General features: G+C 39.4%; 1 protein-coding gene across 1 annotated transcript in view; it reads right to left on the bottom strand.

Moving 5' to 3' along the window:
• TTC6 (tetratricopeptide repeat domain 6) overlaps positions 1 to 19116 on the bottom strand; it is a 251716-nt gene that overhangs the window by 84145 nt on the left and 148455 nt on the right. The window contains exons 14-17 of the mRNA XM_030813721.1: positions 10606 to 11068; positions 10168 to 10297; positions 8797 to 8969; positions 6483 to 6619 (exon numbers count right to left, since the gene is read on the bottom strand). Of these exons, the coding sequence (XP_030669581.1) occupies positions 6483 to 6619; positions 8797 to 8969; positions 10168 to 10297; positions 10606 to 11068 (903 nt within the window). The remainder of the gene's footprint in view (positions 1 to 6482; positions 6620 to 8796; positions 8970 to 10167; positions 10298 to 10605; positions 11069 to 19116) is intronic.

The following is a 19116-nucleotide window of genomic DNA, read 5'->3' as shown; positions in this document are numbered from 1 at the left end:
CAGGCAGCAGTCCCAGTTAGGGGCTTATAGATAAAACTCCCATCTCCCTGGGACAGAGCACCTGAGGAAAGGGGCAGCTGTGGATGCAGCTTCAGTGGACTTAAACGTTCCTGTCTGCCGGCTCTGAAGAGAGCAGCTGATCCTGACAAGGAAGATTCTACCAGCACAGCAGGTGAGCTCTGCTAAGGGACAGACTGCCTCCTCAAGTGGGTCCCTGACCGTGTGCCTCCTGTCTGGGAGAGACTTCCCAACAGGGTCAACAGACACCTCATACAGGAAAGCTCTGGCTGGAATCAGGCCAGTGCCCCTCTGGGACAAAGCTTCCTAAAGAAGGAGCAGGAAGCAAACTTTGCTTTTCTGCAGGCTCCACTGGTGATATCCAGGCAAACAGGGTCTGAAGTGAACCTCCAGCAAACTGCAGCAGACCTACAGAACAGGGGCCTGACTCTTAGAAGAAAAACTAACAAACAGAAAGCAACAACATCAACATCAACAAAAAGGACACACACAAAAAAACCCCATCCAAAGGTCATCAGCCTCAGAGATCAAAGATAGATAAATCCATGAACATGAGGAAGAACCAGTGCAAAAAAGCTGAAAATTCCAAAAACCAGAATGCCTCTTCTCCAAATAATTGCAACTCTTCTCCAGCGAGGGCACAAAACTGGATGGAGAATGAGATGGACGAATTGACAGAAGGTGGCTTCAGAAGGTGGGTAATAACAAGCTCCTCTGAGGTAAAGGAGCATATTCTAACCCAATGCAAGGAAGCTAAACACCTTGATAACAGGTTACAGGAACTGCTAACTAGAATAACCAATTTAGAGAAGAAGATAAATGACCTGATGGAACTGAAAAACACAGGACAAGAACTTCGTGAAACATACACAAGTATCAATAGCTAAATCAATCAAGTAGAAAAAAGGATATCAGACATTGAAGATCAACTTACTGAAGTAAGGTATGAAGACAAGATCAGAGAAGAAAGAACGAAAAGGAATGAACAAAGCCTCCAAGAAATATGGGACTATGTGAAAAGACCAAACCTACGATTGATTGGTATACCAGAAAGTGACAGGGAGAATGGAACCAAGTTGGAAAACACACTTCAGGATGTTATCCAGGAGAACCGCAACCTAGTGAAACAGGCCAACATTCAAATTCGGGAAATACAGAGAACACCACTAAGATACTCCTCAAGAAGAGCAATCCCAAGACACATAATTGTCAGATTCTCCAAAGCTGAAACAAAGGAAAAAATGTTAAGGGCAGCCAAAGAGAAAGTTCAGGTTACCCACAAAGGGAAGCCCATCAGACTACGAGTGGATTTCTCTGCAGAAACCCTACAAGCCAGAAGAGAGTGGGGACCAATATTCAACATTCTTAAAGAACTTTTTTTTTTTTTTTTTTTTTTGAGATGGAGTCTGGCTCTTTTGCCCAGGCTGTAGTACAGTGGCACGATCTCAGCTCATTGCAACCTCCGTCTCCCAGGTACAAGTGATTCTCCTGCCTCAGCCTCCTGCGTACTTGGAACTATAGGCGTGTGCCACCATGCCTGGCTAATTTTTAGTAGAGACAGAGTTTCACCGTGTTAGCCAGGATGGTCTCGATCTCCTGATCTCGTGATCTGCCCACCTTGGCCTCCCAAAGTGTTGGGATTACAGGCGTGAGCTGCTGCGCCCAGCAGAAAAGAATTTTCAACCCAGAATTTCATATCCAGCCAAACTAAGCTTCATAAGTGAAGGAGAAATAAAATCCTTTCCAGACAAGCAAATGATGATGGATTTTGTCACCACCAGGTCTGCCTTACAAGAGCTCCTGAAGGAAGCACTAAACATGGAAAGGAAAAACTGGTACTAGCCACTGCAAAAACACACCAAAATATTAAGCCCGATGACACTATGAAGAAACTGCATCAACTAATGTATAAAATAACCAGCTAGCATCATGATGACGGGATAAAATTCACACAAAACAATATTAACGTTAAATGTAAATGAACTAAATGCCCCAATTAAAAGATACAGACATGCAAACTGGATAAAGAGTCAAGACCCATCGGTGTGCTATATATTCAGGAGACCCATGTCACTTGCAAAGATACACACAGGCTCAAAATAAAGGGATGGAGGAAGATTTACGAAGCAAATGGAAAACAAAAAAAAGCAGGGGTTACAATCTTAGGCTCTGATAAAACAGACTTTAAATAAACAAAAATCAAAAAAGACAAAGAAGGCCGTTACACAATGGTAAAGGGGTCACTTCAACAAGAAGAGCTAAGTATCCTAAATATATATGCGCCCAATACAATACAGGAGCACCCAGATTCATAAAGCAAGTTCTTAGAGACCTACAAAGTGACTTAGACTCCCACACAATAATAGTGGGAGACTTGAACATTCCATCGTCAATATTAGACACATCAATGAGACAGAAAATTGACAAGGATATTCAAGACTTGAACTCAGCTCTGGGCCAAGTGGACCTAATAGACACCTATAGAACTCTCCACCCCAAATCAACAGAATGTACATTCTTCTCAGCACCACATCGCACTTATTCTAAAATCAACCACATAATTGGAAGTAAAACACTCCTCAGCAAATGCAAAAGAATGGAAATCATAACAGTCTCTCAGGCCACAGCGCAATCAAATTAGAACTCAGGATTAAGAAACTCAGTCAAAAGTGCATAGTTACATGGAAACTGAAAAACCAGCTCCTGAGTGACTACTGGGTAAATAACGAAATTAAGACAGAAATAAATAAGTTCTTTGAAAGCAATGAGAATGAAGACGCAACATGCCAGAATCTCTGGGACACAGTTAAAGCAGTGTTAAGAGGGAAATTTATAGCACTAAATGCCCACAAGAGAAAGCAGGAAAGATCTAAAATTGACATCCTAATATCACGATTAGAAGAACTGGAGAAGCAAGAGCAAAGAAATTCAAAAGCTAGCAGAAGACAAGAAATAAATGAGATCAGAGCAGAACTGAAGGAGGTAGAGACATGAAAAACCCTTCAAATAATTAATGAATCCAGGAGTTGGGTTTTTTTTTAAGATTAACAAATAGATAGACCTCTAGCTAAATGCATAAAGAAGAAGGCCAGGGGCGGTGACTCACACCTGTAATCACAGCACTTTGGGAGGCCAAGGCGGGCAGATCACAAGGTCAGGAGATCGAGACCATCCTGGCTAACACGGTGAAACCCCATCTCTACTAAAAATACAAAAAATAAATAAAAAATTAGCCAGGCATGGTGGCGGACGCCTGTAGTCCCAGCTACTTTGGAGGCTGAGGCAGGAGAATGGTGTGAACCTGGGAGGCGGAGCTTGCAGTGAGCCGAGATCGAGCCACTGCACTCCAGCCTGGGCGAGAGAGCAAGACTCCATCTCAAGAAAAATAAATAAATAAATAAATAAATAAATAAATAAAATAAGAAAAGAGAGAAGAATCAAACAGACACAATAAAAAATGATAAAGGGGATATGACCACTGATCCCACAGAAATACAAACTACCATCAGAGAATACTACAAACACCCCCACACAAATAAACCAGAAAATCTAGAAGAAATGGATAAATTCCTGGACACATACACCCTCCCAAGACTAAACCAGGAAGAAGTCGAATCCCTGAATAGACCAATAACAAGTTCTGAAATTGAGGCAGTAATTAATAGACTGCCAACCAAAAAAAGTCCAGAACCAGGCAGATTCGTAGACGAATTCTACCAGAGGTACAAAGAGAAGCTAGTACCATTCCTTCTGAAACTGTTCCAAACAATAGAAAAAGAGGGCCTCCTCTGTAACTCATTTTATGAGGACAGTATCGTGCTGATACCAAAACCTGGCAGAGACACAACAAAAAAAAAGAAAATTTCAGGCCAATATCACTGATGAACATCGATGTGAAAAAACCACTTTAAACTTCATATGGAACCACAAAAGAGCCCATATAGCCAAGACAATCCTAAGCAAAAAGAACAAAGCTGGAGGCATCACACTACCTGACTTCAAACTATACTACAAGGCTACAGTAACCAAAACAGCATGGTTCTGGTATCAAAACAGATATACAGACCAATGGAACAGAACAGAGGCCTCAGAAATAACACCACACATATATACATAACAAGCAATGGGGAAAGGATTCCCTATTTAATAAATGGTGCTGGGGAAACTGGCTAGCCATATGCAGAAAACAGAAACTGGACCCCTTCCTTACACCTTACACAAAAATTAACTCAAGATGGAATAAAGATTTAAACATAAAACCTAAAACCATAAAAACCCTAGAAGAAAACTTAGGCAATGCCATTCAGCACATAGGCATGGGCAAAGACCTCATGTCTAAAACACCAAAAGCAATGGTAACAAAAGCCAAAATAGATAAATGGGATCTAATTAAACTAAAGAGCTTCTGTGCAGCAAACAAAACTATCATCAGAATGAACAGGCAACCTGCAGAATGGAAGAAAATTTTTGCAATCTATTCGTCTGACAAAGGTCTAATATCCAGAATCTACAAGAAACTTAAACCAATTTACAAGAAAAAAAAAAAACATCAAAAAGTGGGCAAAGAATGTGAACATACACTTCTCAAAAGAAGACATTTATGAAGCCAACAAACATATGAAAAAAGCTCATCAATGCAAATCAAAACCACAATGAGATATCATCTCATGCCAGTTCGAATGCCTATAAAAAGTCAGGTAACAACAGATGCTGGAGAGGATGTGGAGAAGTAGGAACGCTTTTGCACTGTTGGTGGGAGTGTAAATTAGTTCAACCATTGTGGAAGACAGTGTGGCAATTCCTCAAGGATCTAGAACCAGAAATACAATTTGATACAGCAATCCCATTACAGGGTATATACCCAAAGGATTATAAATAATTCTACTATAATGACACATGCACACATATGTTTACTGCAGCAATATTTACAATAGCAAAGACTTGGAATCAACCCAAATGCCCATCAATTATAGACTTATAAAGAAAATGTGGCACATATACACCATGGAATACTATGCAGTCATAAAAAAGAACAAGTCCAGGCCAGGCATGGTGGCTCACGCCTGTAATCCCAGCACTTTGGGAGACCAAGGTGGGTGGATCATCTAAGGTCAGAAGTTCAAGACCAGCCTGGCCAACATGGTAAAACCCTGTCTGTACTAAAAATACAACAATTAGCCAGGTGTGGTGGCAGATGCCTATAATCCCAGCTACTCGGGAGGCTGAGGCAGGAAAATCACTCGAACCCAGGAGGCAGAGGTTGCAGTGAGCCGAGACTGTGCCATCGCACTCCAGCCTGGGTGACAAGAGCGAAACTCTGTCTCAAAAAAAAAAAAAAAACAAAGAAAGAAAAAGAAAAGAATGAGTTCATGTCCTTTCCACATGGATGAAGCTGGAAACCATCATTCTCAGCAAATTAATACAGGAACAGAAAACCAAACACCAGATGTTCTCACTCATAAGTGGGAATTGAACTATGAGAACACATGAACACAGGGAGGGGAACATCACACACCAGGGCCTGTCGGGAGTTGGGGGCAAGAGGACGGAGTGCATCAGGACAAATTCCTAATGCACGCAGGCCTTAAAACCTAGATGACAGGTTGATGGGTACAGCAAACCACCACGGCACATGTGTATCTAACAAACCTGCACATTCTGCACATGTATCCCAGAACTTAAAGTAAAATAAAATAATATTTTTAAAAATGATTTAAAATTAAAAACTGCAAGTGAAAAGATAAGTAGACATGATTAGATACATATTTTAAACCACTTCAAAGCAAAATTTGGATTAAAAGAAAAGCAACAAAATGAAAACTACTATGTACAAATGAAAACTGTACAATGTGCGAAGTTTAATATACAATACAATAAGATAGTACATCCCTTGAAGCCAGGAGTTCAGAAACAACCTAGGCAACAAAGCAAGATCCCATTTCTACAAAAACAAAAATTGAAAAATTAACTGGCTGTGGCAGCACAGTCTTGTAGTCTTAGCTACTTGTGAGGAAGAGGTGGGAGGATCTCAGGAGCCCAGCAGGTTGAGGCTGCAGTGAGCCATGACTGTGTCACTGCACCGTAGACAGGGTGATAGCGTGAGACTCCATCTCTATAAGTAAGTAAACAAAAGATACTGCAAGAAACTGTATAAATACTTTTCTGTGCTCAAAGTACAAAGGATATGAAGAAGAGACGCAAGGTGGTAGGCAATGCTTTAGAAATTGATAATGTAACTAGTATTTAGGAAATGCAAATGAAACAATTTTAAATTGGCATTTACGCCTGTTAAATTACCCACACCATTAGGGTGTAGGCAAGGATTTTTCATTTACTGATGGCACTGAAAATTGATTCACTGTTTTTAAAGAGCTGTCTGATATATTTCAAGCAATTTTCTCTTCTGAAAATGTATTTCAAATAATAGTAATAATTTAAAAAACGACATCTAAAATCATTCTTACCTTGCTTGAGAATTTTGGTGATCTATATTTAACACGGCTGTAAAATCCTCTATGGCTGCAAACCAGTTTTCATTTTCATAATAAAACAGCCCACGTTTCATTAATGCATCTGTTCTTTTGGGATCATAAAAAATACACTATAGGGACAAGGGGAGGTACATAAACGTCACAAAATGAAAAAAACGAAGTATATAATCACGTAAGTGATCTAAAACTATGTTTTTAACTTTGGGTTAATAAAAGCAAACCATCTGAAGATGTCAAAATTTTCAGAGTTGTAGCTAAAGAACATATCTTTAGGAGATTTTTTCCATCATCAAATTCTAGAGAGGGAGTATTTTTTTTTTTTCTTGAGATGGAGTCTTGCTCTGTCGCCCAGGCTGGAGTGCAGTGGCGCGATCTCGGCTCACTGCAAGCTCCGCCTCCCGGGTTCACGCCATTCTCCTGCCTCAGCCTCTCCGAGTAGCTGGGACTACAGGCGCCCGCCACCACGCCCGGCTAATTTTCCGCGGTGGCTCACACTTGTAATTCCAGCATTTTGGGAGGCCGAGGCGGGTGGATCACGAGGTCAGGAGATCGAGACCACGGTGAAACCTCGTCTCTACTAAAAATACAGAGAGGGAGTATTTTTTAAGAGAAAAAAAGTGGCATATACAGGAAGCCCAGGCTTCTGACCACTGAAATTTTTGCTGATAAAAATTCATAAGTGAATTGTTCAACTAGAGCGGAGTTCTTTGGATCTATCTCAGCATTTTATCCTAATTAAAGACGTAACAGACTACATCAAGGCTGGTTCAATCACATAAAACATAGATTAATCTAGCCATTAAAATGGGGAAGAGAATTGAATTATTACTGGCAAGGCTCATTCATTTTACACTGACATACAAAGTAATAGAGGGAACAGACTAAATCATATATCAATTATAAAGCTCCTCACCTATTGTTAGTAGAAAAGAACTGAAGCACAAAGGAGGTGACCAAATATTTAAAAAAAAAAAAAAAAATCCTAAAGATTTCAAAATTTGTTTGACCTCAATGTACTGCATTACTCTATTTCTAAACTACTGGTGCAGGATAGGGGAAACGAAAAGAATACATAATCTAACAATTTCAGCATCTTCAAAAGAGCTTTTTGGTCATTTCTAGACCAGAAGTTAACAAAATATATAATATTCTCCTCAAGCAGAAAAATGTCAAGTGGGTCATGGATTCATAAATAGGGCAGTTGGGAACATGGAAAGTTAAATAATTTAAATAATTTAAATAATTGCTTCTAAATTATTAATTGCAGTAAGGAATAAGAATTTGGAGTTTAAAGTCAGGAGATCAGAGTTAGAATTGTACTGCAATCAGGGGAATATTTTGCCTTGACTACGGTTCAGTTAAAAGTTCATTTCCTGGCCAGGCGCAGTGGCTCACGCCTGTAATCCCATCACTTTGGGAGGCCAAGGTGGGCGGATCACGAGGTCAGGAGATCGAGACCATCCTGGCTAACACAGTGAAACCCCACCTCTACTAAAAATACAAAAAAATTAGCCAGGCGTGGTGGCGGGTGCCTGTAGCCCCAGCTGCTTGGGAGGCTGAGGCAGGAGAATGGCGTGAACCCAGGAGGCGGAGCTTGCAGTGAGCCGAGATCGCACCACTGCACTCCAGCCTGGGCAACAGAGCGAGACACCGCCTCAAAAAAAAAAAAAAAAAAAAGCTCATTTCCTCAACTCTCTGATATCTCCTAAACATAAGTTACTCTCCTACCATCCTTATTTCCTTCATAGTACTTACCATAATTTGTAACAATGCCTTAATATCATAATTTGTAATAGTGCCTTAGTAAATAAATATTTTCAAGCGAGCGAATGAATGAATGAATGAATGTATGAACGAACCAGTAAGCACAGCTTCTTTGAGAGCAGATAGGTTCCCTGCAGAAAAGAATCAGCTATTCAAGAGTTAAAAAGTAGAAAATACTTTTCTTTAATGTTTAAAGGTAAGAAGCGATTTTCAAAGGCTTCTTTAACCACTGTAGCATGGCTCCAGAGGAGGCAGCTGGAAAAGCTGGGCCCTCCTACAGGTTATCTCAATGCCTCCACACCCAATTCTGATGTAAATTCATTCATTCATCATTTAAAAAATAATAATAAACTTAGTGTTAATATTAATTCCAGTAATGAAAACTCTAGCTCCTAACTTGTAATAAATCAATTTGATTACATAATATATACAAAAAGACCTTCAAAAACTTGCTGTACTATTTGCATGAGGATATCACAATCTAAATTATATAAATGGTAGAATTACATGTGATAAAACTTACTTTCGAAAAGTCATCAATGGCCAGTACTTTGTCTGCTATTTCATACATCTCACCCCTCCTGAAATAGATATCAGCATCTGTGGGCCTGCATTTAATTGCCTGGGTATAGTTTAGAATTGCCAAAGTTATGTCTTTTTTTCCCCTGTAAATTTCTGCCTTTGACAAATATGCCTCTAAAGAAAATTAAAAAGATAAAATTTGGAGTTATAATCCTTTCATTCACTATGAAAACTTTAAAAGATTAATCCCTCTCCCTCCAAAAAATGTAGTCAAAACAATTTTTCTCTATTACACTTTCTTAACTATTAGTTTATCTTATTTTATTCTATTTTATTTTTTTTTTTTAGGCAGGATCTCCTTCTGTCACCAAGGCTGGAGTGCAGTGGCACAATCACGGCTCACTGCAGCCTCGACCTCGAGGGCTCAGTCATGGCTCACATCAGCCTCCTAAATAGCTGGGACTACAGATGCATGCCACCACACCCAGCTAACTTTTGTATTTTTTTTTATAGACACAGGGGTTCACCGTTTTGCCCAGGCTGGTCTCGAACTCCTGGGCTCATGTCATCCGCACACCTCAGCCTCCCAAAGTGCTGGGATTACAGGTGTGACCCACTGTGCCTGGGCCCATTTCATTTAATTTTTATTGTGACAATGCCAAATGCTCCTTTGTGGTTAAAGGTACTTTCAATCTGAAGTAACAAAAATTACCTTTTACCTTTCCATATGTCTAAAATGTTTTTTCATAATCCTTTAATCATCATAGTAAAAAGTTAGGTTGTGATGACACAAAACTTAATGGACTTTTAGCAGAGATCAACATAGGTCAAAAATCATTTATTAAGCTCATGTTTTATTTTATGGGTATGTTGTAGGTGCTGGGGATACAAAGGTGAATATCACATTTTCACATTCCTAGAAAGTTCCATGTCTAGTGCTTCAAGTTGGTTGGAGGATAGTACATAAGAGCAAAGATATAGATTTCATACAACCGAGTACTCCTAGGCACACAATAACTCTAACTCAGAGAGATGTGATCAAATCACACAAATCAAAGAGAGATTTGTAAATTACTTCTATAACTAACTATTTTAAATTCATATGCTTTTGTTGTGAGATGAGCAGTAACGAACCAACTTACTGCAATATATATATCAAGGACAATAACCTTTCAAACCATGGTAAGTATTTTAAAAACACTCTGGGATTGTATGAGCCCCGGATTTACAATAACAAGAGTAAAAAAATTTAATTGAGGAAAGTCATTTTCAGGACATATATCTACAGATTTATGTATCCTTACAGTACCAATAAATGACAAAGGCTGAGGTCAAAATGTAGGTAATATAACTGTCTCTACAGACAACCCACCTGTATTATTTTTATTATATTTATGTATATAATTCAAGTCATCCAAAGCTTCATTAATTTTGTCTTGGAAAAGATAAATTAAATGTCGGTGCCAATAGGCATTGAGAAACAATGGTTCCAAGAGCATTACCTAGAAAATATATGTAAAAATTCAGTTAAAGTTGATTTGTTAAAGAAGGATATACTATCAAATAAATTTTTAAAACACAATTGATCCCAGTGGCTTTGTATGTACATAACATAAAATAAAACCTCCCAATCTGACAAACAAAAATCATGTTTTTAACATTATTTGAAAATGCAAATAATTATACTGTTATAATAATTCCACATTCTATACTATAAACATTCAGTGTTCAAAATTTCAGCAAAAATTACTATACAATTAAAAGCAAGTGTAAATGGTGACTATTACTATTTTGGTTAAATAAAACTTACTCTCTGTAGATCATTCATGGCACTCTGCAACTTTCCCAATTTCCTATAAATAGCTCCACGCCTACAATATGCAAATGCAGGATATTTTGTCTTATCATTTATTTCTTCAGTCAAAATCTTCACTTCAGATTCATAATATTTAATGACCTCTTGTGGAAGATCAGACTCCACATAATCATTTAATTTTAGTTTTGGTGGTTCTTTCACTCTTTCAGGTGGGTCTTTAGGAACGGATATTTTATCATCTTTCTCTTTTACAGGTGTGCTCGCATCTTTGTACTCAATGAGCCTATCAAGAGCCCATGTCCGAGGATCAATATTTTCTGGAATTCCTCCATTAGCTTGGACGAATTTTTCAAAATTTAAATACGACGGTAAACTGGGACACCGTATTTGACGTTCATATAATGGAACTTTGAACAAATATTTCTTCTGTTCCGGAAGTATTCCATGAGATGCTGATCTAGTTTTTAAAAGAGTGATTTTTTTAATTACAGAAATACAATCATCTTTCTAATCAGTAAATCAACTCAGCCACACACAAAACTACTATTTGTTATCAAAACAAAATTACATGCTAATTTTATGCGCAAGTTCTCCTTTTCATTTAATAAAATGGTAACACTGTATGAAGAATCTCCCTCAAGTTTATGAAAGCAAAAGACTGTTTTTAAAGATGTAGCCTCCTTACAGTACTAAAAAAATGAGGTCAATGTGCCTTTCAAGTTTAATTTACATCCTCTACAATACCAGCCGCCAGAGGAATTACAATGGAGAATTAAGGAAGTAAACATAATGTGAGAAAAAAAAATGCCATGCAAGAGGTTAAAGAGGACATGAACTTGAGGCAGTGGGAAGAAGGCAGGAGTTGACTACACCCCAGACTATCAACTGAACATCCCAGTTTTACCCTCCTCCTAGGAGGCTATCAAATTAAATAATACCTAATATGCTTTCAAATGCTACAAGTCTAGGATTAGCCTTCTCAAATTCTTCCTTTGCAATATAGTCTTCATTGAGTAACTTGTGCCGTAGGGCTGGTACTGTACTAGCCATAGGAAATTACAATAAACTCAGTCTATTGGAATAAAAAAAATTACCCTATCACTTCATATTTACTTAGTATGTACTACGAGAAATACCTAGTGCTGAACACTAGGCGAGCAAAAGTAAGAGAAGTTAGTTTCCTTCCCTTTCCTTACTTTCATAAATTATCTATTCCTTTCCACATTCTAGTGCAAGCCACCATCATCTATTCTTCTTAGAGCAGAATAATTTCTTAATTCCCTGCTTCTACTTTTGCCCTTCGTCTAATTCATTCTCTGCATGGCAGCCAGGCATAGGTTTTGTTTTTAGTTTTACAAATGTAAATAAGATCACATCACTCCTCCAAGAGCTTCCCCTAGTATGCAAATCAAGCTCTTCACCATTGTCCATAAGACCCCACATGATCAAGTGCCAGCATAAATATTCGACACCACTACTCTCCCCCTCATTCCCTATTTTCCAGCCACATCATCCTTGAGCAAGCCTCAAGGCCGTTGCCCTTTTCAGCCCTTCAGACTGGCTGGCTCCTTCTCAATTCATATTTCTGACCAAATGTCACTTTAGAAAGGTCTTCTGTGCCAGATATGTTTTGTTTGCACCTCCATATTCATCTCTACCCTTCTCCATCTTGCTCCCTGTCCCACGAAACTGATCTGCACAGACTATAGCCTTAGGATCCCTTGGTCTCTGTCTTCTTATAAAGTTCATCCAATTAGGAACCCCAACAGAGGGAAGGAGGAGAGTGAAGTCAAAGTGTTTATTCCTCTGGCTTCCTCAGGAAGGGTCTCCTCAAACTACCTAGGATCCTTGAACAAAGATCACTACTGCTTTCAAGAAAACCATTTCCATACAACTCTTTTCTTTCAGCTTCTAGTCATCACTCCCTCTTTTTGTCCTCTCAAACTTAGGAGTAGAAAATGGCTTTACATTTTTAACCCCAGGATACTGCATTATCATTTCTGGTTTCCTTGTACTTTGACATTTTTGTAAATTTCTCCTTTATCATAACCTCCCAATATTATCCTAAGCTGAGTGGCGTTTATGATTGGGATGTTCACTGACAAAGTAATTAGTACCAGATATGGACTCAGGAAACACACACACACATAAAGGATTCTAGGATAACTTCCTTGCCAGGTTGAAATAGGACATGGGTAATCCATAGCATGTGGTGGTATAAAAATTTGTCAAATATCACCAGTGTTAGCAGGGAATGACGTTCAGGTGGAAGACAAGGCATTGGGAGATCAAGGAGCTTTAAGTCATTAGGACAATAATTATTATAAAAATTGTGTGTTCAGTTGACTACTTCTTTCAGACCAAAGAGTAGTTGCAGTACCTATTAAGTACCCTCTAAACTTTGTGCACCAAGGTAATGAAGCTAGTAGGCAAGAAGCAGAAAACTGAAATATGGGATGTTAACATGCAAGGAGATATGAATGAGAGTGAGAATTTTAAATCTCCAAATTCCATTTATCTTCCCTTTACTGAGGAGACTGGCTGAGGAATTGTCAGATCCCCCATCTGAGACTCTCAGTCCTCTCCTGCATAAGTTTCTTTCAATGACTACACTGTGACATTGCCTTATATGCTGTAATGCACCTACCTCAAGCACGCCCTGAAATCACTCAGCTGTGACTCCCAAACCCTCTCATGGAGCCACAGCCATTACAGTCCCTCAGCCTCCCACATACCTCCTCCATGGTGGTGACCTTGGGTTGGTGGCTGCTGGCCTCACCACACGCAGCCTTAGCTAGAATACCCAGGAGTGCTCAAAGTGAAGGGTTCTCAAACTTCAGCATGCATCAGAATTACCCAAAGCCTTCTTAAAAATACAGATTTTGAGGCTCCACCCTCAGGGTCTCTTATTCGGTAGACCTAGGGTGGAGTTCTAGAACTTGCACCTCTAACAAGTTCCCAGGTAATACTCATGCATGAATTACACTATAAGAGCCATTGCTATAGAGGAATGAGTTCTAAGGTTCAGGAAACAGGAATTTGTCTGCAATATAGAATGTGCTTAGTCAAGTCCTAACCCTTGGAAAGACCAGAGAATGCATAAGTGAGGGGGCACAATACCCTTGAAAAGCCTTGTGGGTGCTGACCTCAGAGCTGGAAAAGAATGACAGCGGGGGAACGGGAGCAAAGAAATTTGTTTCACTCATTCCAATGGGAATAATAGAACCCTGGAGTTTGGTAAAGTCCCGTTTACCACTACAGATATGGTAGATACAATGACCACAATAAGCAATAGAGACAGAACAGTAGTAACAGGATTTTAACTCTCAAGGATCCGTGGCAATAGCTAAACGACTAAAGGTGCTTAGAGATGAGATAAATGGGCAGCTTGCTTGGGTGTTCTTTGGCTTACATAGGGGAAAACTTACAGGTCTTCTGGTACAAACCTAACCAGCTATAGTGGAGGTTTACAATCTTTTACCCAGCTCTCAGACCCCAGCCAGTTCATAGTCCAAAACCTCTCTTAACAGGAAGGTTGGGCAAAGTCCCACTGAGGAAGAATCCTGCAATGTGGCTTAGGTATACACAGTGAATTTTCCCTGAAATCTTCTAAAGGTATGAGAAAGGGGAATACTCAAACCTTCCAGGGGTAATTACATACTGGCTCTGACCTTATGCTAATCCACAGATACCCACTACAAATCCCACTGACGTTTATCAATCAAATTAAAGAATTACGAAAGTCAAGTGATAGAATCTTAGCCTGAGACCATTTAAGAGTGGATCTAGTAAGACATGGACCCATTTTTTGATAATTTCCCTAGTCCCAGAATGTATAGTGGGAGTAAACACATGTAATAACTGAATAAACTGTAGACTGAGGAAAATAATGGTAGTAAGGGCAAAGTGGAAATCTTAGAAACTGCCCTCATCCCATCTCACACCACTATCCACCAAGATAGTAAACAAAAAGCAATACCAGATTCCAGGGAAATTACACATTAGTGGCACCATCAGAGACTTGAAGGATATAGGTGGCAATTCCCACCATATCTCCATTTTACTTTCCTGTTTCACCAGTGCAAAACCAAGATAGCTTGTAGAAAGTGACTATAAGTTATCACAAATTTAATCAAGTGGTGATAACAATTACAGCTGTAGTTCCAGATGTGGTATATTTACTGAAGCAATGAACACACCTCCTGGTACCTGGTTTGCAGCTGTTGACCTGACATGCTTTCTTTTCCATTCCCCTAGTTTAGGAGAATCTGATGAAGTTTACATTTACATGGCAGGGACAACTCTCTCCATACACACACACACACACACACACACACATATGTACGTATATATATGTGTGTACGTGTATATATATGTGTATGTGTGTGTGTGTGTGTGTGTGTGTGTGTGTGTATCCCATATCCAACCCATAAGCAAATCCTGTTGTCCCTAGTTCTAAAATCTATCTAGAATCTAACCACTTTCCACTACTTTGGTTGCTGTCACCCCAAACCAAGAAACTATTTCTCACCTGGATTATTTCAATAGCTTTCTAACTGGACTCCCTGCTCCACTACAATCTATTTTTCACAAGTAACCAGAGTGAACCTTCTGGAATATAAACTAGATCATATCAACTCACTGCTCCCAGCTCCCAGGGTTTCCTTTTCTATTAAGAATCCAAAGTCTTTGCCATAACCTGTAAACATCACTACCCCATTCTCAAGTCCACAGTGATCTCTTGGCACTCTTAAGAATAATTTCAAATTTACTCTGACCTACAAGGCACCACATGTTATTATCTCTGACCACTTCCTCAACCTCACTTCTTTCCACCCTGCACTCACTCTGTTCCAGCCACACTGATTTCTATGCTGTCCCTCAAAAGCAACAAGCATGTCTCCAACTCAAGGCCTTTGCACTTGTTACGACCACTTCAGATATTCAAACACCTCACTCCCTCATTCCATTCAGTTCTACGCTCAAATATCACTACCTTATAGAGGCTTCTGACCACTCTGTCTAAAATAGTAACATTTGTTACACTGCTTTATTTTCTTCATTACATTTGTCACTTCCTAATGTTATTTGTTTACCTCTCCACTCTCTCCCACTACGATATAAGCTCTATGAGGACACGGAGTTTGCCAATCTTGTTCCTTGCCCTATGCTCCTTGTCTAATGTAGTATTGCTGAGTAGTGCTCAATAAATGTATGTTGCAGAAACGAATGGCTGAACTCATTCATTCATCAAATTGTTGCTGAATTCCTACTATGTGCCATGATTTAACAAGAGAAATCGCATTTAACTATAGTCCCTCCAACTCTTCACTTTAAGCTGATAAACTTTGCCTTCATTGAAAATATAGGAGCTATCTGACTTGAATACTTACCTCATTTTCTTAAACAAAATATACATTCCCAGGGAAGGAAGATGCTTTCTTCATATAATGCACAACACTTCTTCCCTGGGAGTTCAGTTGTATCACTTGTGTTCTATGTCTCATACACATTTGCCTACTCAGAGCTTCACTCTTTCAATATCCTGACTTTTCTGTATCATCTAAAATTGTGATCAGTACTCTGAAATTTTATTAGGCAGAGAAATTGCAGAAAGGATACTAAAGAGGCAAGAATGAGGAGGAAATTCCAGATAACAGAGTTGAATGAAGGGATCCTCTAAATCTAAGTTTGAAGCTATACATATCCCAGACTAACTCCTGAACCACCCACCAATCCTTTCTCATTATTCCAGAAATAATCACTGCCATAGTTTGATGTATATAATTTCAAGGTTTCTTTATAGATATACAAGCACTATTATACACACATACATGCATATACCTACAGCTTTGTTAAAATATACTCCCACATAAACATCCAAAAATATGTTAATTGTGACTTATTTCTCAATGGTAGCATTGCTGTATTTTCTAAGTTTTTACAATGAGCATGTATTATTTTTACTATCAAATATTAATAAAATACGTAAAATATTTTTAAGGAAACAAGATCTTGCTATGTAACTTTCTAGAAGGATGTAAAAAGGAAAGGAAATGCAGACAGTGGATGAACTTTTATGAGGAAGAATTATAGTCCCAGATCACTGAAATGAAATAATACAAAGAAAAGGAACATGATAAAAGAGGGGATTGGCTGTTTACATCTACCCCAAAAGGTAAATATTTCTTCCTGTACTGCCAGTTTAAATCATGTTTTCATAGCCATGAATATGGTTCATGGTTTTTCACTTGGAGGAACCAGAGTAAATTAACCTGCTAGCTATCACTCCAGTCTGAGAAAGTCAAGCCTTTGGGTTGGAATATGTACACATGCAGTTAATCTGAGATGAGATGTAAGACAATTTAAGGAAACAGAAATTTTGAACAGTTCAAACGTTTTGCTCAATATATCGTTGGTATGAAAATAAGGACGATTTTACTACCCAAATCAAGGGATATTTGAGCTGGCCATTACTTCAGAAATCATGTGGATGGGCTATTCATCTTCTAGATGGGGAAACAAATATTCAAGGAAATTAAGTAGCCTAGTCACTGAGGATCTAGTGATTGAAGGTTGGGATATGGATGTATACAAATTCCTGATCCAGAGTTCTTGCTCCTAGAACATCACTGCTGCCAGCTCTTAGAGAAGCAGAGTGATAAATGAAAGTCAAAATAGGCCTGATGGCCAAGCGCAGTGGTTCATGCCTGTAATCTCAGCACTTTGGGAGCCCAAGGTGGGTGGATTGCTTGAGACCAGAAGTTCAAGACCAGCCTGGGCAACATGGCGAAACCGTGTCTCTACCAAAAAAAAATACAAAAATTAGCCACACTTGGTGGCATCCACCTGTAGGCCCAGCTACTTGAGACGATGAAGTGGGAGAATCCCTTGAGCCCAGGAGGCAGAGGTTGCAGTGAGCCAAGATCACACCATTGCACTCCAGTCTGGGCAATGGAAATCAAACCATGTCTCAAAAAACAAAAAGTGGAAGGGTAAAACAACTAAGGAAAATATAACAACTCCTGCTTGGGGGAAAATAAATTCTGCTTCTCTGAGGAATGCAGCAGCACAAGATGGGCCAAGAAAACCAGGTCTGAGACCACAGGGTCACTTGCAGGAGCAGGTCAAGTGAGTTAAGACTAAGGACAATTATTCTAGAAAGGGGCACAAGAAGATGCATTCAGAGGGATAGCAACGCCATTGGCGAACAGGCTGGCAGCCTGGATCTCAGATGAAGAATGTTACTCAGTCCCGGAAGACTGAACGTTGGCAGAGATCAAGAGGCTAGCAATTCACAAAAGCCCACATAGGAGGTAAGGCAGTGGGTACAAGGGAGTCAAGGCAGCCACTATTCATCGATACGAAGAGCTCACTGTGGGTCAGCCAGCTACTGAGGAAGGTCTCCTCTACTCCCTCAGGCTGCTCTGTCAACACTGAGCTCAGAGACCAAAGCAGAGGGAAACTTCTAGAGAAACAATGAAGCTGCAAAGTTATTGCAAACTTTGGCAACCTGCCATGACCTAGCTGAGGAGGGAAGCAACAGGGCTAAGGAGATAAAAGGAAATGCATGAATCTGGGTGAGGTGGCTCCAGTGGCCTTCTGCAAGAGTGACTTTCCACAGCCATAATTTGACTTGATATATAAGAACATATGCAGTCTGCTTCCCACCATTAAGGGAGGCCAGCCAAGAATGGGTGTGATTAAATAACCTTTATGGTTGGACATAAAATGGTAAGAAGTAAATCTGTGAATTATCAAATTAAGATTAGTGAGAAAAGGCCAGGTGTGGTGCCTCATGCCTGTAATCCCAGCACTTTGGGAGGCTGAGGTGGGTGGATCACCTAAGGTCAGGAGTTCGAGACCAGCCTGGCCAACGTGGCAAAACCCTGTCTCTACTAAAAATATGAAAAATTAGCCAGGTGTGGTGGCACATGCCTATAATCCCAGCTACTTGGGAGGCTAAGGCATGGGAATCACTTGAACCTGGGAGACAGAGGTTGCAATGAGCCAAGGTGCTACTGCACTCCAGCCTGGGCAACAGAGCAAGACTCCATCTCAAAAAAAAAATAGTGGGAAAAAAGTCTCAAACTATAAGAACAAAATTATTTTTCAAGTTGCTCCACAGCCGTTAGTTTTGAATTAACAATTCGTATCTACATTATTTGGGGTAAATTAGTTTAAAATAAGAATTTTTTTTTAAAGGTAGGAAAGCTGTACTAACATATTGTCTTAGACAAATACTCCCACAGTTTGTTTTACTGCCTCCACCAAAAGGTTCATCCTATGGCTCCCGTTACACCCACTGGCAGCACATACAAATTTCAAAGTCAGTTATTAGAAGGCAAAGAAATCTTTTTAAATGTTAAAACTTTATATTCAGAATGATAAAAGGTCAATAAGAAGACCACATCCCACAGAAGCAGCATTTGATCAGTTTATATCCTTTTTTTAGATAGAAGTCATTTAGGCTGTGGCCAAAATGGTGCTGTGTGTATTACCCTT

Source organism: Nomascus leucogenys, chromosome 1a, assembly GCF_006542625.1.
Source record: "Nomascus leucogenys isolate Asia chromosome 1a, Asia_NLE_v1, whole genome shotgun sequence".
Taxonomy (NCBI): Eukaryota; Metazoa; Chordata; class Mammalia; order Primates; family Hylobatidae; genus Nomascus; species Nomascus leucogenys.
Note: the sequence above shows the minus strand (reverse complement) of the source record. Positions and strands in the feature narration are given on the sequence as shown.